The sequence below is a fragment of the Mesoplodon mirus genome (assembly GCF_964341445.2).
Source record: "Mesoplodon mirus genome assembly, chromosome: 17".
Taxonomy (NCBI): domain Eukaryota; kingdom Metazoa; phylum Chordata; class Mammalia; order Artiodactyla; family Ziphiidae; genus Mesoplodon; species Mesoplodon mirus.
The window spans coordinates 76554250-76569462 of record NC_138993.1 but is presented as its reverse complement, the minus strand read 5'-3'; the positions used below and the strand labels follow the sequence as shown (position 1 = coordinate 76569462).

Below are 15213 nucleotides of genomic sequence, written 5' to 3'. Positions count from 1 at the left end.
TTTTGTTGAGGATTTTTGCATCTATGTTCATCAGTGATATTGGCCTGTAGTTTTCTTTCTTTGTGACATCCTTGCCTGGTTTTGGTATCAAGGTGATGGTGGCCTCGTAGAATGAGTTTGGGAGTGTTCCTCCCTCTGCTATATTTTGGAAGAGTTTCAGAAGGATAGGTGTTAGCTCTTCTCTAAATGCTTGATAGAATTCGCCTGTGAAGCCATCTGGTCCTGGGCTTTTGTTTGTTGGAAGACTTTTTATCACAGTTTCAATTTCAGTGCTTGTGATTGGTCTGTTCATATTTTCTATTTCTTCCTGATTCAGTCTTGGCAGGTTGTGCATTTCTAAGAATTTGTCCATTTCTTCCAGGTTGTCCATTTTATTGGCATAGAGTTGCTTATAGTAATCTCTCATGATCTTTTGTATTTCTGTAGTGTCAGTTGTTACTTCTCCTTTTTCATTTCTAATTCTATTGATTTGAGTCTTCTCCCTTTTTTTCTTGATGAGTCTGGCTAATGGTTTATCAATTTTGTTTATCTTCTCAAAGAACCAGCTTTTAGTTTTATTGATCCTTGCTATCGTTTCCTTCATCTCTTTTTCATTTATTTCTGATCTGATTTTTATGATTTCTTTCCTTCTGCTAACTTTGGGATGTTTTTGTTCTTCTTTCTCTAATTGCTTTAGGTGCAAGGTTAGGTTGTTTATTCGAGATGTTTCCTGTTTCTTAAGGTGGGATTGTATTGCTATAAACTTCCCTCTTAGAACTGCTTTTGCTGCATCCCATAGGTTTTGGGTCGTCGTGTCTCCATTGTCATTTGTTTCTAGGTATTTTTTAATTTCCTCTTTGATTTCTTCAGTGATCACTTCGTTATTAAGTAGTGTATTGTTTAGCCTCCATGTGTTTGTATTTTTTACAGCTCTTTTCCTGTAATTGATATCTAGTCTCATAGCATTGTGGTCGGAAAAGATACTTGATACAATTTCAATTTTCTTAAATTTACCAAGGCTTGATTTGTGACCCAAGATATGATCTATCCTGGAGAATGTTCCATGAGCACTTGAGAAAAATGTGTATTCTGTTGTTTTTGGATGGAATGTCCTATAAATATCAATTAAGTCCATCTTGTTTAATGTATCATTTAAAGCTTGTGTTTCCTTATTTATTTTCATTTTGGATGATCTGTCCATTGGTGAAAGTGGGGTGTTAAAGTCCCCTACTATGAGTGTGTTACTGTCGATTTCTCCTTTTATGGCTGTTAGTATTTGCCTTATGTATTGAGGTGCTCCTATGTTTGGTGCATAAATATTTACAATTGTTATATCTTCTTCTTGGATCGATCCCTTGATCATTATGTAGTGTCCTTCTTTGTCTCTTCTAGTAGTCCTTATTTTAAAGTCTATTTTGTCTGATATGAGAATTGCTACTCCAGCTTTCTTTTGGTTTCCATTTGCATGGAATATCTTTTTCCATCCCCTTACTTTCAGTCTGTATGTGTCTCTAGGTCTGAAGTGGGTCTCTTGTAGACAGCATATATCTGGGTCTTGTTTTTGTATCCATTCAGCCACTCTGTGTCTTTTGGTGGGAGCATTTAGTCCATTTACATTTAAGGTAATTATCGATATGTATGTTCCTATTCCCATTTTCTTAATTGTTTTGGGTTCATTATTGTAGGTCTTTTACTTCTGTTGTGTTTCTTGCCTAGAGAAGTTCCTTTAGCATTTGTTGTAAAGCTGGTTTGGTGGTGCTGAACTCTCTCAGCTTTTGCTTGTCTGTAAACGTTTTAATTTCTCCATCAAATCTGAATGAGATCCTTGCTGGGTAGAGTAATCTTGGTTGCAGGTTTTTCTCCTTCATCACTTTAAGTATGTCCTGCCACTCCCTTCTGGCTTGTAGAGTTTCTGCTGAGAGATCAGCTGTTATCCTGATGGGGATTCCCTTGTGTGTTATTTGTTGTTTTTGCCTTGCTGCTTTTAATATGATTTCTTTGTGTTTAATTTTTGACAGTTTGATTAATATGTGTCTTGGCGTATTTCTCCTTGGATTTATTCTGTATGGGACTCTCTGTGCCTCCTGGACTTGATTAACTATTTCCTTTCCCATATTAGGGAAGTTTTCAACTATAATCTCTTCAAATATTTTCTCAGTCCCTTTCTTTTTCTCTTCTTCTTCTGGAACCCCTATAATTCGAATGTTGGTGCGTTTAATGTTGTCCCAGAGGTCTCTGAGACTGTCCTCTGTTCTTTTCATTCTTTTTTCTTTATTTTGCTCTGCAGCAGTTATTTCCACTATTTTATCTTCCACCTCACTTATCCGTTCTTCTGCCTCAGTTATTCTGCTATTGATCCCATCTAGAGTATTTTTTATTTCATGTATTGTGTTTTTAATCGATGCTTGATTCATCTTTAGTTCTTCTAGGTCCTTGTTAACTGTTTCTTGCATTTTGTCTATTCTATTTCCAAGATTTTGGATCTGGGAAATAGAATCTTGGATCATCTTTACCATCATTATTCTGAATTCTTTTTCAGGTAGACTGCCTATTACCTCTTCGTTTGTTAGGTCTGGTGGGTTTTTATCTTGCTCCTTCTCCTGCTGTGTGTTTTTCTGTCTTCTCATTTTGCTTATGTTACTGTGTTTGGGGTCTCCTTTTTGCAGGCTGCAGGTTCGTAGTTCCTGTTGTTTTTGGTGTCTGTCCCCAGTGGCTAAGGTTGGTTTAGTGGGTTGTGTAGGCTTCCTGGTGGAGGGGACTAGTGCCTGTGTTCTGGTGGATGAGGCTGGATCTTGTCTTTCTGGTGGGCAGGTCCACGTCTGGTGGTGTGTTTTGGGGTGTCTGTGGACTTTTTATGATTTTAGGCCACCTCTCTGCTAATGGGTGGCGTTGTGTTCCTGTCTTGCTAGTTGTTTGGCTCAGGGTGTCCAGCACTGTAGCCTGCTGGTCGTTGAGTGAAGCTGGGTGCTGGTGTTGAGATGGAGATCTCTGGAAGATTTTCGCCGTTTGATATTATGTGGAGCTGGGAGGTCTCTTGTGGACCAGTGTCCTGAAGTTGGCTCTCCCACCTCAGAGGCACAGCACTGACTCCGGGCTCCTCAATTTGGGATGATGTGTTGTCTATTCATGTATTCCGCAGATGCAGGGTACATCAAGTTGATTGTGGAGCTTTAATCCGCTGCTTCTGAGGCTGCTGGGAGAGGTTTCCCTTTCTCTTCTTTGTTCTCACAGCTCCTGGGTCTCAGCTTTGGATTTGGCCCCGCCTCTGCGTGTAGGTCGCCGGAGGGCGTCTGTTCTTCGCTCAGATAGGACAGGGTTAAAGGAGCAGCCTCTTCGGGGACTCTGGCTCACTCAGGCCGGGAGGGAGGGAGGGGCGCGGAGTGCGGGGCAAGCCTGCAGCGGCAGAGGTCGGCGTGACGTTGCACCAGCCCGAGGCGCGCCGTGCGTTCTCCCAGGGAAGCCGCCCCTAGATCCCGGGACCCCGGCAGTGGCGGGCTGCACAGGCTCCCGGAAGGGCGGTGTGGACAGTGACCTGCGCTCGCACACAGGCTTCTTGGCGGCGGCAGCAGCAGGCCCAGCGTCCCACGCCTGTCACTGGGCTCCGCGCTTTCAATCGCGACTCGCGCCCGTCCGTGGAGCCCCTTTAAGCAGCGCTCTTAATCCCCTCTCCTAGCGCACCAGGAAACCAAGAGGGAAGAAAAAGTCTCTTGCCTCTTCGGCAGCTCCAGAGTTTTCCCGGACTCCCTCCCGGCTAGCTGTGGCACATTAGCCCCCTTCAGGCTGAGTTCTCGCCACCAGCCCCAGTCCTCTCCCTGCGCTCTGACCGAAGCCCGAGCCTCAGCTTCCAGCGCTGCACGCCCCGGCGGGCGAGCAGACAAGCCTTTCGGGCTGGTGAGTGCCGCTCGGCACCGATCCTCTGTGTGCGGATCTCTCCGTTTTGCCCTACCCAGGTATGTGGGGAGTTTCTTGCCTTTTGGGAGGTCTGGGGTCTTCTGCCAGCGTTCAGTAGGTGTTCTGTAGGAGTTGTTCCACGTGTAGCTGTATTTCTGGTGTATCCGTGGGGAGGAAGGTGATCTCCGCGTCTTACTCTTCCGCCATCTTACCCGGAAGTCCCTCACTGTGGTTTTAATTTACATTTCCCTAGTGACTAATAATGTCGAGCATCTTTTCATGTGCCTGTCATCTGTATACCTTCTTTGGTGAAGTATCTGCTCAAAACGTTTGCCCATTTTTTAAATTGACTGTTTCCTTATTACTGAGTCTTGAGAGTTCCTTATACATTCTGGATATAAGTCTTACTTGGTAGAATTCACCAGTTAGGCCATCTGGCCTGGAATTTTCTTTATGAGAAGCTTTTAAACTACAAGTTTAAATTTTGTAATAGATACAGGGTTACTGAAGTGATCCGTTTCTTCTTGAATGAGCTTTGGTAGTCTGTGTCTTCCATGGAAATTGTACTTTTCATCTAAGATATAGAATGTATCAGCATAAAAACGTTCATAAGATCCCGTTATTACCCTTTAAACAACTGTAGAATCTATACTGATTCTTCACATTGGTCATTGGTGTCTTCTGTTTTTCCTGGCCAGTTTAAGAGGCCCATCAACTTTATTGATTTTTCTCAGAGAACCAGCTCTTGGCTTTGTTGGTTTCCTCTAGTAATTTTCTGTTTTCCACGTCACCCATTCCCATACTGTCCTTTATGGTTCTCTTTTGTCTATTAGTTGCTGTGGGTTTAATTTTGCCCTTATTTTTCTATCTTCCTAAGGTAGAAGCTCTATTACAGCCAACAAAAGACTTAAATCATATGCAGGGTGAGTTCTCTCTCACTCCCAGAATATCGTTTTAACAATTTATAATCAGGGTGCTTAAGACTCACACCCAACAAAATATAGTTACTGTTAGTTATTTGAAGAACCAGCCTTGGCTCACTGACATGGCAGTTACTTGAATTCAATCTAAGTAAATGTGCTTGGTCAGAGGTCAGAGGAAGGAGAAACAAACTCTTCTCCATTTCTCATCCACTGATTAAGTCTGAGAGACACTCAGTTCCAGTCTCTCATCACTTAAAAGCAAGGCTTAAAAGTGTGGTACTTTCTGGAAGCTTAACCTTTGCCACAAGGCTGTCGAGAATTTAACCCCATTCTATTTATGGAGCTTGTTTTCAAAAGAAACAAAAATGCCTTAACAAATAAGAGAACTGCGACCAGAAAATTTCATGTTTCCATGAGAAGAAATCTGTTACCAGCACCAATGTCATGTGAGCATCGTTGAACAAGCCAATTTCTCCGGCACCACAGAAAGATCGCCCTGCGGTTACTCAAGAAATCGAGCCTGAAGAAGATTCCATGTGTTCCCACGCCTCTTACACCTCCTGAGAGCAAGCAACAGAGGCTATGGGCCAGGATGATCCATCTGAAACTCCTAATTTTCTGTCAACACCCCTTTAACTTTCTTTCGTAAAGTGAATGACAAAGTGATAACCTTTTGGCATGCGTTCAGAAAGTAACAGGCTTTTTCAGAAAATCTGTATTCCTGACAAAAGACTTCTGAACAAATTTGCTAACTTCAGATGGAACTTAAAAGTCTCTTATGAACTTAAACCGTCTCAAGCACAGGAAATCGGTGGGAAAGTGTCTTCCTGGCAGAAGCATAGCAGTGTGACACTCAGAAATGAGGGAGAAAGGCCACCACAGGCCAGGGTGTTTACAAATAACCCAAACTAGACTGTTGTAAGGATTTTTGTTAGACTGCTAAAAAATCATGCTGCCAGAGCATGACTTCACTGCCAGAAACTGCGACTTCAAAGCAAACTTGGAAATGAGGATTCCCATTTTAAACTAAAACTAGATATAAACTGGAAGAGGTTTCAAGTGCTGCACCTTTTTTGGTGCTGAATTACATTCACCTTCTTTAAAGAAAAGATAGGAACTTTATCGGTCGCTTTAAAAAAGCTGCTCTAAGTGTAAAAATAATTAAAGTTACGCACAAAACACCACTTCCGTTCTCCAGACTTGTACCGTGTCTACTGCCATGGTGAGGCTGAAGGACAAGCAGCCACGAAAGCTCAGCGGCAGCTGAAGTGAGCTTGTGTTTTTGTCCGTTGGGCTGCAGGTCCACCGGGCAGCGCTGGGCTCGCCTGAGCTCGGATCACGCAGCCGATCCGGGCAGCAGCTCTGCCGACCTTGGCTAGGCTCTCCCACAGTTGGGGTTGGTGGGCTGCAGGTGGGTCCAGGAGGCCTCGGCAGGGACAGTTGAGCTCTCTGCCCTGGGGTCTTGCACCCCTCAGCATCCGGGGCCCGGGCTGGTCCTCAGGGTGGAAGCAGAGTCTGAGAGAGCGTGGAAACACACAAGGCCTCTTCAGGCCTGGGCTAGGAAGTAGCACTTGTCACTTCTTTTTTTTTTAATTAATTTTTTTTATTTGGTTGTGCCAGGTCTTAGTTGTGGTAGGTGGGCTCCTTAGTTGCGGCTCCAGGACTCCTTAGTTGCAGCATGCATGTGGGATCTAGTTCCCTGACCAGGGATCGAATCTAGGCCCCCTGCATTGGGAGCACGGAGTCTTACCCACTGTGCCACCAGGGGAGTCCCACACCTGTCATTTCTGCCACGCTCCATTGGCCAGAACAAGTCAAGGTCAGCTCAGATGCAAGAAGTGAGGAAACAGGCTTCACCTCTCAATGGGAAGAGCTGCAGTGTCACGCTACAAGGGCATGGCTACAGGGAGGATGGAGAATTGGGGCCACCTCCATAAACTACCACAACCCTCCTCTAATCTGCTGTGTACCCTAGGAGGCTCACCTCCATAGAGGCTCACCTTTATGCACCACTGCCCCAGAGCCTTCTCCCAGCACTGTCCTGGAGACACCATGCACTTAGACTACAGCGTGAATGACTCTCCCTAGACTGTGCAGTGCACAACTTACACAGCCATACGGTGCTGCCCTCAGTGAACCCGTCTGTACAATGATGAGTTTGGGCTGCGTGACATCTTGAGTATTCCTTCCACTGAGAATTCATAAATGCTTTACACTTCAGACCCGATGGTTTCTCTTATGACTTGACTGAAGTCAGTACAGAACACATGTATGTGTGTGCGTGTGTTTCCGTGTATACGATGCGTACACTAGCATGCACACAGTAGGTGATAAATACATCAGTTAGATTTAACTATTTTGAAAAACTGTGTTGGAAATGTGTAACCATCCCCACCCTATCTCCCTGCCTTTGTACTACAGCAGACAGAGCACTATCCCACAGAAGCAAGGCTGAGAACGACCAGACTGGTTCATAAAACTTTAAAAACTCAGAGCTAAAGTTAGAAGTACAAAAACATCAGGAAACAAAGTCTCCTAACCTAACTTGGTAGAATTGAAGAAGGAGGGGAAAAGTCAGAAGTGGAACCCAGGACACACAGGGCCCAGGGATGGCCCCAACGCCCTCTCTCTGCAGACACAGGGCGGGCTGGTGGGCCCTCACTGCCCATCTGTGACTCCTGGCCCTTCCCATGTGTGAAACCCTATCTACACGAAACCTGAGCCCGCAGCTTGGCCCTCTGGCCCCGCGAGCCAGCAGCTGCATGCGCTCAGCAGAGGGCTCAGGAAGCCACGTTCCGTGTTCCCACCACCCCAGACGATGGTAGTCTGGGAGGATGGGAAGGGAGGGGCCACCAGCCCGCTAAGGTTGCAAGAATCTGCCCGGTTGTGAGAATAAGGAAATATTCCAGGATTTGAGTAGCCTTATGGTTCAGATCCTGGCTTAGAGTTTTCCTGGACATAGCAGGAGAAGTTTTCAGTGTTGATCCATAAAATAATAATAACGTCCATCTACGAGGACCTGCTCTGTGCCCAGCACTGCACAAAACCCCTCGCATCTACTTGTCCACCCTCCTAACGACCCTACTGCGCCAACAGGCCGTTCCCTCCAGACAGGAATCGTTAATCTTGTTTTTAGGAGGGGAGGCAATTGAGAGAAGTTAGGCAGGTGCCCAAGGTCACACAGCAAGTGGATGACTCTGGAGCACATACTGGGACCGCCCCATTTTACAGTGGCCCCGGGGGGGGGGCGGCCGGTGGGTCTGAGGGACCCTAAACCTCCCGCCCCCCGTGCTGCCCGTGGCGGAAGTCAGTGCCCAGAGGGAGGGTGTGCCTTTTGCCACCTTCTACCAGCAGTGACAGACTCATGGGCGACTCCGGCTCCCACGTGATTCCAGTCCAAAAGTCTAGAGACAGCCCTACCAAAAAAGTTTATTATACACACACACACACACACAGTATTATTTCAGATCTTGGTTTAGATAGATTCCCAGTAAATGCAGAGTAATCCCTGAAGCAGGAACCAGCCCTGACCTAGCGCAGGTGGGTGCCCAGCAGGTGCTCACTAAGGCAGCCCAAAAGGTCCCCAACCAGGGCAGCAGGCACACCTGGGGTGGAACCTTCCACCTTGAGCCAGCTGGGGACCCGGGCTCGGCAAACTGCCGGGCCTCAGTGTCCTCACCTGTGAAACGGGGAGACACGGGAGGACAGCGGGACGGCAGTTTAGCACCGTGTCTGCAACTCAGGGCGCCCACAGTTGTTTCTTTAAAAGAGAACTAAAGGCGGGCAGTGCTCAAAGAAATGAGGGAAGAAGGCCACAACGGGTGTCACTTCTATTAATAGAATGCGGTCCTGGGAGAGCACAGACGCTGAGTCCTCCCACCCGAGAGCTCCCAGAGGCAGCTGCCCCTGATGAAAGGCCATCCTGCAGCCCTTCCCCCAGCGCCCTGCAAGCCCAAGTCACCCTGGGCGCATGCGTGTGTGCGTCTGTGTGCGCGTGTGCGTCTGTGTGTGTGTGCGTGCGTGGGGGGGGGTGCGTGCGTGCCAGCGTCCACACCATAGCACTTCCAGCGTGGGTCTCGGGAGGTCTCTGGAGGTAGTCCCGATTTAAATTGATTTTAGGTGGGGTTATTCTGAATGAGCCCGCAAATGCAGTTACAAGGGGCCTAAAACCCAAACAAGAATCACCCTGGTGCAGGGTCAAGATGGTACTTGAAAGTCACATGCTTCAAAGGCAGATGTTTATCATGACAAAATGAGCTATTCTGAAACCTTAAGCAGTTTCATTAGAAGCAACTTAATACAGCCAATAATTCAGTTTGCAAACTTTAAAGAAGCCTCCTTAAAAAACACAGGAGGTCACGTGTTCTATAACTCTTCCCCCTGCGGGCTTCACCTGCGCTGCTGAGCAGGTATTTACAGCAGCTACAGGGCAGGGCGCCGGCTTCCAAACCGGCTGGTCCTGAGTGAGGCCTCACACACCACACTGCCATTGCTGACCACGTCCTTCTCAGGGCCGAAGGGCCTAGAAAAGGCAAACTGCTCTCCGCGGGCACTCAGAGCTGCTGTCCGACTGGGACTTCTCTTCCACCCCACCCCACCCCACCCAGCCCCAGAATCCTAGGACGGAGCAGAAAGCAAGTCAGGAATCAATTAGGAAAAAGCAGTTTCTCCTTCCCGTGCTGCATCAGAATTCACTGATCTTCTGCAAGCCTGCGGAAGACCAGCGAGGACTGCCAGATCACAGTTTGGGGAAATGCAAACCATATTCTAATCCATGTGTCAGAAAAATCGGCGGAGGCTGGGCAGCTCAGACGCAGGTTCCCCCCAACGCCTCCGTTCCTCAGCGCCTGTTCCTCTCTGCCTGACATCCCGACATCCTGACTTTTGATTTCCTCCTGCCCCACACTGCTCTTGGGGTTTTTGTTTTTTTGTTTTTTTTGAATTTTTGAATTTTATTTATTTTTTATACAGCAGGTTCTTCTTAGTTATCTATTTTACACATATTAGTGCATACATGTCGATCCCAATCTCCCAATTCATGCCACCACCACCACCACCCCCCGACCACTTTCCCCCCTTGGTGTCCATACGTTTTTCCCCTACATCTGTGTCTCTGTTTCTCCTGCTCTTGTTTTTATAGTTGTTTTCTCCTGGACTAAAACGCTTAAGAACTTGTTATTCAGTCTTTTTATCTCCAACAGCGCTTTGCACCCTTCAGACAGGTAAACACTTAATACGTTGGTTTGGTTCCAACGTATCATCCGACCTGTTATGGGTTGGATTGTGACCCCTGAAACTCATACGTTCAAGCCCTAAGCCCCAGGGCTGCTGAATGTGACCTTATTTAGAACCAAGGTCATTGCCCATGTAATGAGTTGAGGTCATACTGGGGGAGGGAGGCCCTAATCCAATGACTGGTGTCCTTATAAAACGGAAGTTTGGACACAGAAGAGACCCCAGGAGACGCCGTGGGAAGACTGGACTTGAGCTGCCCCGAGCCAGGAACCTCGAGAGGCCTCGGTGAGGCCGGGACAGACCCTCCCCACCCCTGCAGAAGGGGCGGCCCTGCCCACACTGCCATCCGGGACTTCGGCCCCCAGGGTGTGAGAGAATGAAGTTCTGTGTTTAAGTGCCTGGTCTGTGGTACTCTGTTACAGCAGCCCTAGGAAGCTAATACACAGCCAACAGCTTAAACCAGTCTGAACACACACGCACACCCAGGGCATCTAGCAGGGCCAGAGGGCAGCACCTGATTTGTGCATTACACAAATACTGACAGATGGAGTGTCTCCTGGGCAGCATTTTATGGGTTATGGTGTGCTCTGTTATCCTGGGCAAAGAGAGAGAGGACCAGGTTCCTTGAGTGTTTCGTGGTGAACCAAGAAACTTCATCTGCTGCAGTTACAAGTAAAATTAAAGCAGCATTGGGAATTCCCTGGCAGTCCAGTGGTTAGGACTCGGCTCTTTCACTGCCATGGGCCCGGGTTCAATCCCTGGTCGGGGAACTAAGATCCCGCAAGCCACATGGTGTGGCCAATAACTGACTGACTAAATAAATAAATAAAGCAGCCTTTCACGACTTCCATTATTTGAGTGTGGCTTCCTAGTCTTATGGAAGTTTCAGAGGATGGAACATGACTGCCTCTCAATCTCACCCCCTTTGACTAAGTAGTCCAGGGATGTTTAAAGTGTTAACTCACGAGCTCAGCGCTCACAAGCCTCCCTGGAGTCTCCAGTCTTCGTGTGTTTCTCATCACAGGAGGAAGGACGGAAGCAAACAGTGTGGGCAGGTCAGCAAAGCAGCCCGGCCACTACTAGACAAAACCAAAGTGGCAGAGCCTCATGCGCGAAGATTCAGGAGACCTTGGAACGCCCATTTTTCTCTCCCCTACGGCAGAGAACATATCAGAACACAGCGTTGGCAATAACTAAACGTGTCTCTTTTCATAAGCCCCTCCTGTCCCTGGCTGACCTTCCACCTAAAGAAAAGCAGGCTGCATGAGGGGAACCTCAACAGAACGCTTTTTAAAATGAGCAGAACAATCTGAACTGAAATGAACTTCCACTTAGTTCCTCACCCTCTTCGCCGGCCCTAAAACAGAACAAACCAACAGAACGCATGAAACATACTACGACATGCTTTCTTAATAAAAGGCACATGGGAAACCCCAGCCACCTCCACACGTTTCTCCATTCTGCACTACGCTATCCCCGGCCGAATGGTTCGTGTTACATTTTGTGAATTTGCAGAAGTTAAGCTGCAGGCTGCTTACATCTCATTAATCAGTCTTCTGTGTGTTCACGTAGCAAACTGGGGTCAAGTTAAGAGCCTTTCAGTTCCATGTGAATACTCGGTGAAGTTTCCAAATGTTCCTTTTTAAGGAAAAACGTCCTCAGACTAACATTCCCACATTCGGTGAAAGCTGTTCGGCGTGTGTGCTTCCTGGCAGACGTTATTCGGTGTGCACGCAAACATCGGAAAGTTCAGCTAAATAACCCTTCTTGGGAAACGGAAAATGCTCGTGACATTTCTAAAACCCAGGGTTTCCAGAGGTGGGGAATAGCTAACATTTTACTGCCCAAACCTACCGTCACACCACAGAGAATCGGTAGCTCTGTCTATAACGTGCTACTTTGACGTTGAACTTTCACTGTGACTGTGTCCCTCTAAACAAACCAGTTGGGGCCCAGGGGGAATAAAAGGGTAGCTACGCTATAAGAAGTTTCAAATGACCACAGTTTTAGAACATGTTGGGTTGTTTCAGTTTGGCTTCTGCAAATTAAACATGTTATTCATTCCTCTCTTTGTTGTTTCCGAGATGAAAGGAATGCTACAGTTTTCTAAGAAAATCTTTCTCCATTTAAAAGAAAGTGATTATTGAAGTCTGCCAGTCAATATGAATGCAATTAATATGCCAAATAATATATGCATTGATAATGACATGTTTTTATCAAACAGCCTCTGAAGTTTCTTAAAGCTTCACTTTTAGAAATGGAAGTCTTTTACATAAGCCTATTTTGGTAAACTTAGCATGCATTTTCAATGCCTTTCAGCATCTGTCTTTTATTACCAGAGGTCCTGATATCCAGATGACAGCGAAGTATTTTAAGCGCCTGGAAAGACAGAGCCTGCTCCTTATTCCTGTCTTAAATCATAATTTGATTGTGACATCAGGTTCATTTAGAAGCAACATTTTTATTTCCTGGACAGACAGGCAGCTATTCACTCTAAAATGCAGGTTCTGTTTTCATAAATATGTTCCTAAAACTAGTAGGCGTACACAATTCATATTAAATAAAATCTTCTCTGACCTTTTAAATGTAGTGCCAGAACATGAGCAACTTAAAAGTTTAAACAGTTTACTTCTTAAAGTCACCTAATTAACATTTTATTATTGGCAAAGTGATACTGTGCTTTTCGGGCCAATACACCCCATTTAAAAAATTAAATAGTTTTTCCTAATTATGGTGCACTTTAATTTCTACATTTAACACCATTTAAGTGATTGTTGATCCTAAGATTATGTACTGGCAAAAAAACTGGGATAAGATTGTAGTGTCTTTGAGATACAGGGATCCACCGTTTTAAAAAGCGCTCTCTCCGCTCGCCCCTGCTTTGTCAGCTGAGCCACAGAAAAGCAAACTTTAATCACTCAGAGTTGCGGTCAAGGTTCACCCTCCAGCCCCAAGGAAACCACAAGTCACGAAGAGGAGAAGCAGGGTCTGTAGGACTAGGGATCCTGTTCAAAATCAGGTATGAACCTGAAACTGAAATCTAGGACTTGAAGCCAGCCTTGAAGTATGCCAGGGCTTTCCAACCCTGTGTCTGCCATCCTTTGGGCTTGGAGACATGAGCATTCTTTCATGGGGAGGGCAGTAAATCATTTCACAACCCAGCCCTCAGCTACTGATACATGCATCCTTTAAAAATGCATAGCAATTGGTCAATTAAACAGAGGGCGAAACTCTCGTACGATACCACCAACAAAAGCTGTTCAAACAAAGCCTGGGAGGACGCTTTGCACGGCGGTTTTCTGCTCAGGTCACGGAGAGGGGCGACTCCTCCTTCGGGCGGGGCAGAGCGGAGCTCCCCGTCCCTCCCGGCCTCCCCGGGGCCGTTCCCCTTGAACGCGGCCCGGACCCCTCCCCAGCCGGCCCCGCACACAATGGCGCCCCGAGCGGGATCCCGCCACCGGGTCCTCGCGCCAACAGCGCGCCCCCCGCGCGGGCCGCGTTCCCGGGTCCGCGCACAAAGGAGGCGCGTGGGCTCCTCCGCGCCCCGCGCTCTCCCGGCCCGCGCGGCCACCAGGTGCCGGCGCCAGCGACCCCGCGCCCGAGCGCCTCCGCGCATCCCGGGCCGCGGTGGGGGCAAGGTGGGGCGCGGGGCCTCCCGCCGCCCGCGGCGCCCGCCGCCGGGCCTCCCACCGCTCCGGGCCTGGCTGCCACGGGGGCGCGGGCCGGGGGCACTCACTTTCTCGATGGTCCCGGGCAGCAGGCGCTCCAGCAGCCTGCAGAGGACCACCCCATCCTTCAGAGACGCCTGCAGGAAGCCCTCTGGGTCCGAGATGGTTTTCTTGGGCGACTCCAGCACCCCCAAGGTAATGAGCCACGTAACGGTCTGCTCGGCGGAATTCATAGCGGCGGCGCGCCCGGCCTCCCCGCGCCGCGAGCCCGTCTCGGCGCCGTTCACCTCGGAGCGGCCGCGGCCCGGCCGGCTGCGCCCACCGCCCCCTCCTCCTGCTCGCCCATGGAGAGGCCGGCGACGGCGATTGGCTCGGGCGGCGCCGCGGTCCGGCCGGCTCGCGCTCCCTCGCGTGCGTCCTGGCCGACTGTCAAGTGCCTTTTCATTAGATGCACATGAACCTGCGGCGGCCGCCCGGCGCCGCCCCCGCCGCCGCCTCCCGGCTCCCAGCCGCTGCCGCCGATGACATCACCGAGAGGAGAAGAAAGACGCCGCGCTGGAGCGGCCCCGGGCCTCCCGGACCCCGACCCCCGGCCGCCCCGGCACCCGGCGGCCGCACACGCGCCCCCGCGCTCGGGCCCGCCGCCGTGCGCCCTCCGCGCCCCGGCCGGCTGTGCGCGCGCGTCCCCACCTGCGCCGCCGGGTGCCGGGCCCCCGCCCCAAGGGCCCGATGACCTCCAGCAGGCGACAGCCCGCCGGCCGGGAGGGCTCTACGGGCCTCCCAACCCGCGGGCCGCGCGCCCTTAACGGATGGCGCCTGGCTGGGCCCAAGCGCAGCCCCCTGGGACGCGAGCGCCCGGCCAGGCTCTTCTCGTTGTCCTGTCCCTTCTGCTTCCTTCTTCCCTCCTTGGAAGACTTGGAATCCTTTCCTTGTATTCTTAATTCATGAGTGTTTAAATTATTAAGTGCTTCCCAGAATGCTCTTTTTATTTTTGCCGGTTTTATTTCAAGAGGTAGGGGGTGAGGGGAGCTGCAAACGAGACGCTTGCTTCTCTCCGCTACCTTGCAAGCCAATAATTACAGAACACGGTGATAATTAAGTCTGTAACCAGATGGGTCTAATTCGGGGAGGAATTGATTTTCCTGATGCTGCTGCGATCCGTGGGGATGTGGACGCCCCGGAGCGCGGCGTGGCCAGTGTCACGTGTGCCCCCTGCCGGGACGCCGGTCCACAGCGCGTGTAACCTCCCCGGCCCGGAGGGCCGCGGGCCCACTCTGCAAGACCAGAAGCCTTGGAGCGGCTCCACTTTAAATTGATGCCGATGTTTTTCAAACACTGTCAGAGGAAGGTCAAGAAAACAGCAGAGCCCGAACTGGGTGATGATGAGGAAGGAAGGACTGTGAGAACAGCCCAGTCCTAACAGGCCGCTTGGCCACATCACACGGTGGGCAAGAGATGCGCAGCCGGAGACCCGGCTGTGAACCCACACGAGGGCCAGACCTAAAGAGCTCAGACAT

General features: G+C 49.2%; 1 protein-coding gene across 3 annotated transcripts in view; it reads right to left on the bottom strand.

Moving 5' to 3' along the window:
• ARHGEF7 (Rho guanine nucleotide exchange factor 7) overlaps positions 1-14171 on the bottom strand; it is a 132330-nt gene extending 118159 nt beyond the window's left edge. For all 3 annotated transcript variants that reach the window (XM_082602482.1, XM_082602480.1, XM_082602481.1), the window contains exon 1: positions 13765-14171. In XM_082602482.1, the coding sequence (XP_082458608.1) occupies positions 13765-13929 (165 nt within the window). In that variant the 5' untranslated portion in view covers positions 13930-14171. The remainder of the gene's footprint in view (positions 1-13764) is intronic.
• Between the last annotated feature and the right edge of the window lie 1042 nt (positions 14172-15213).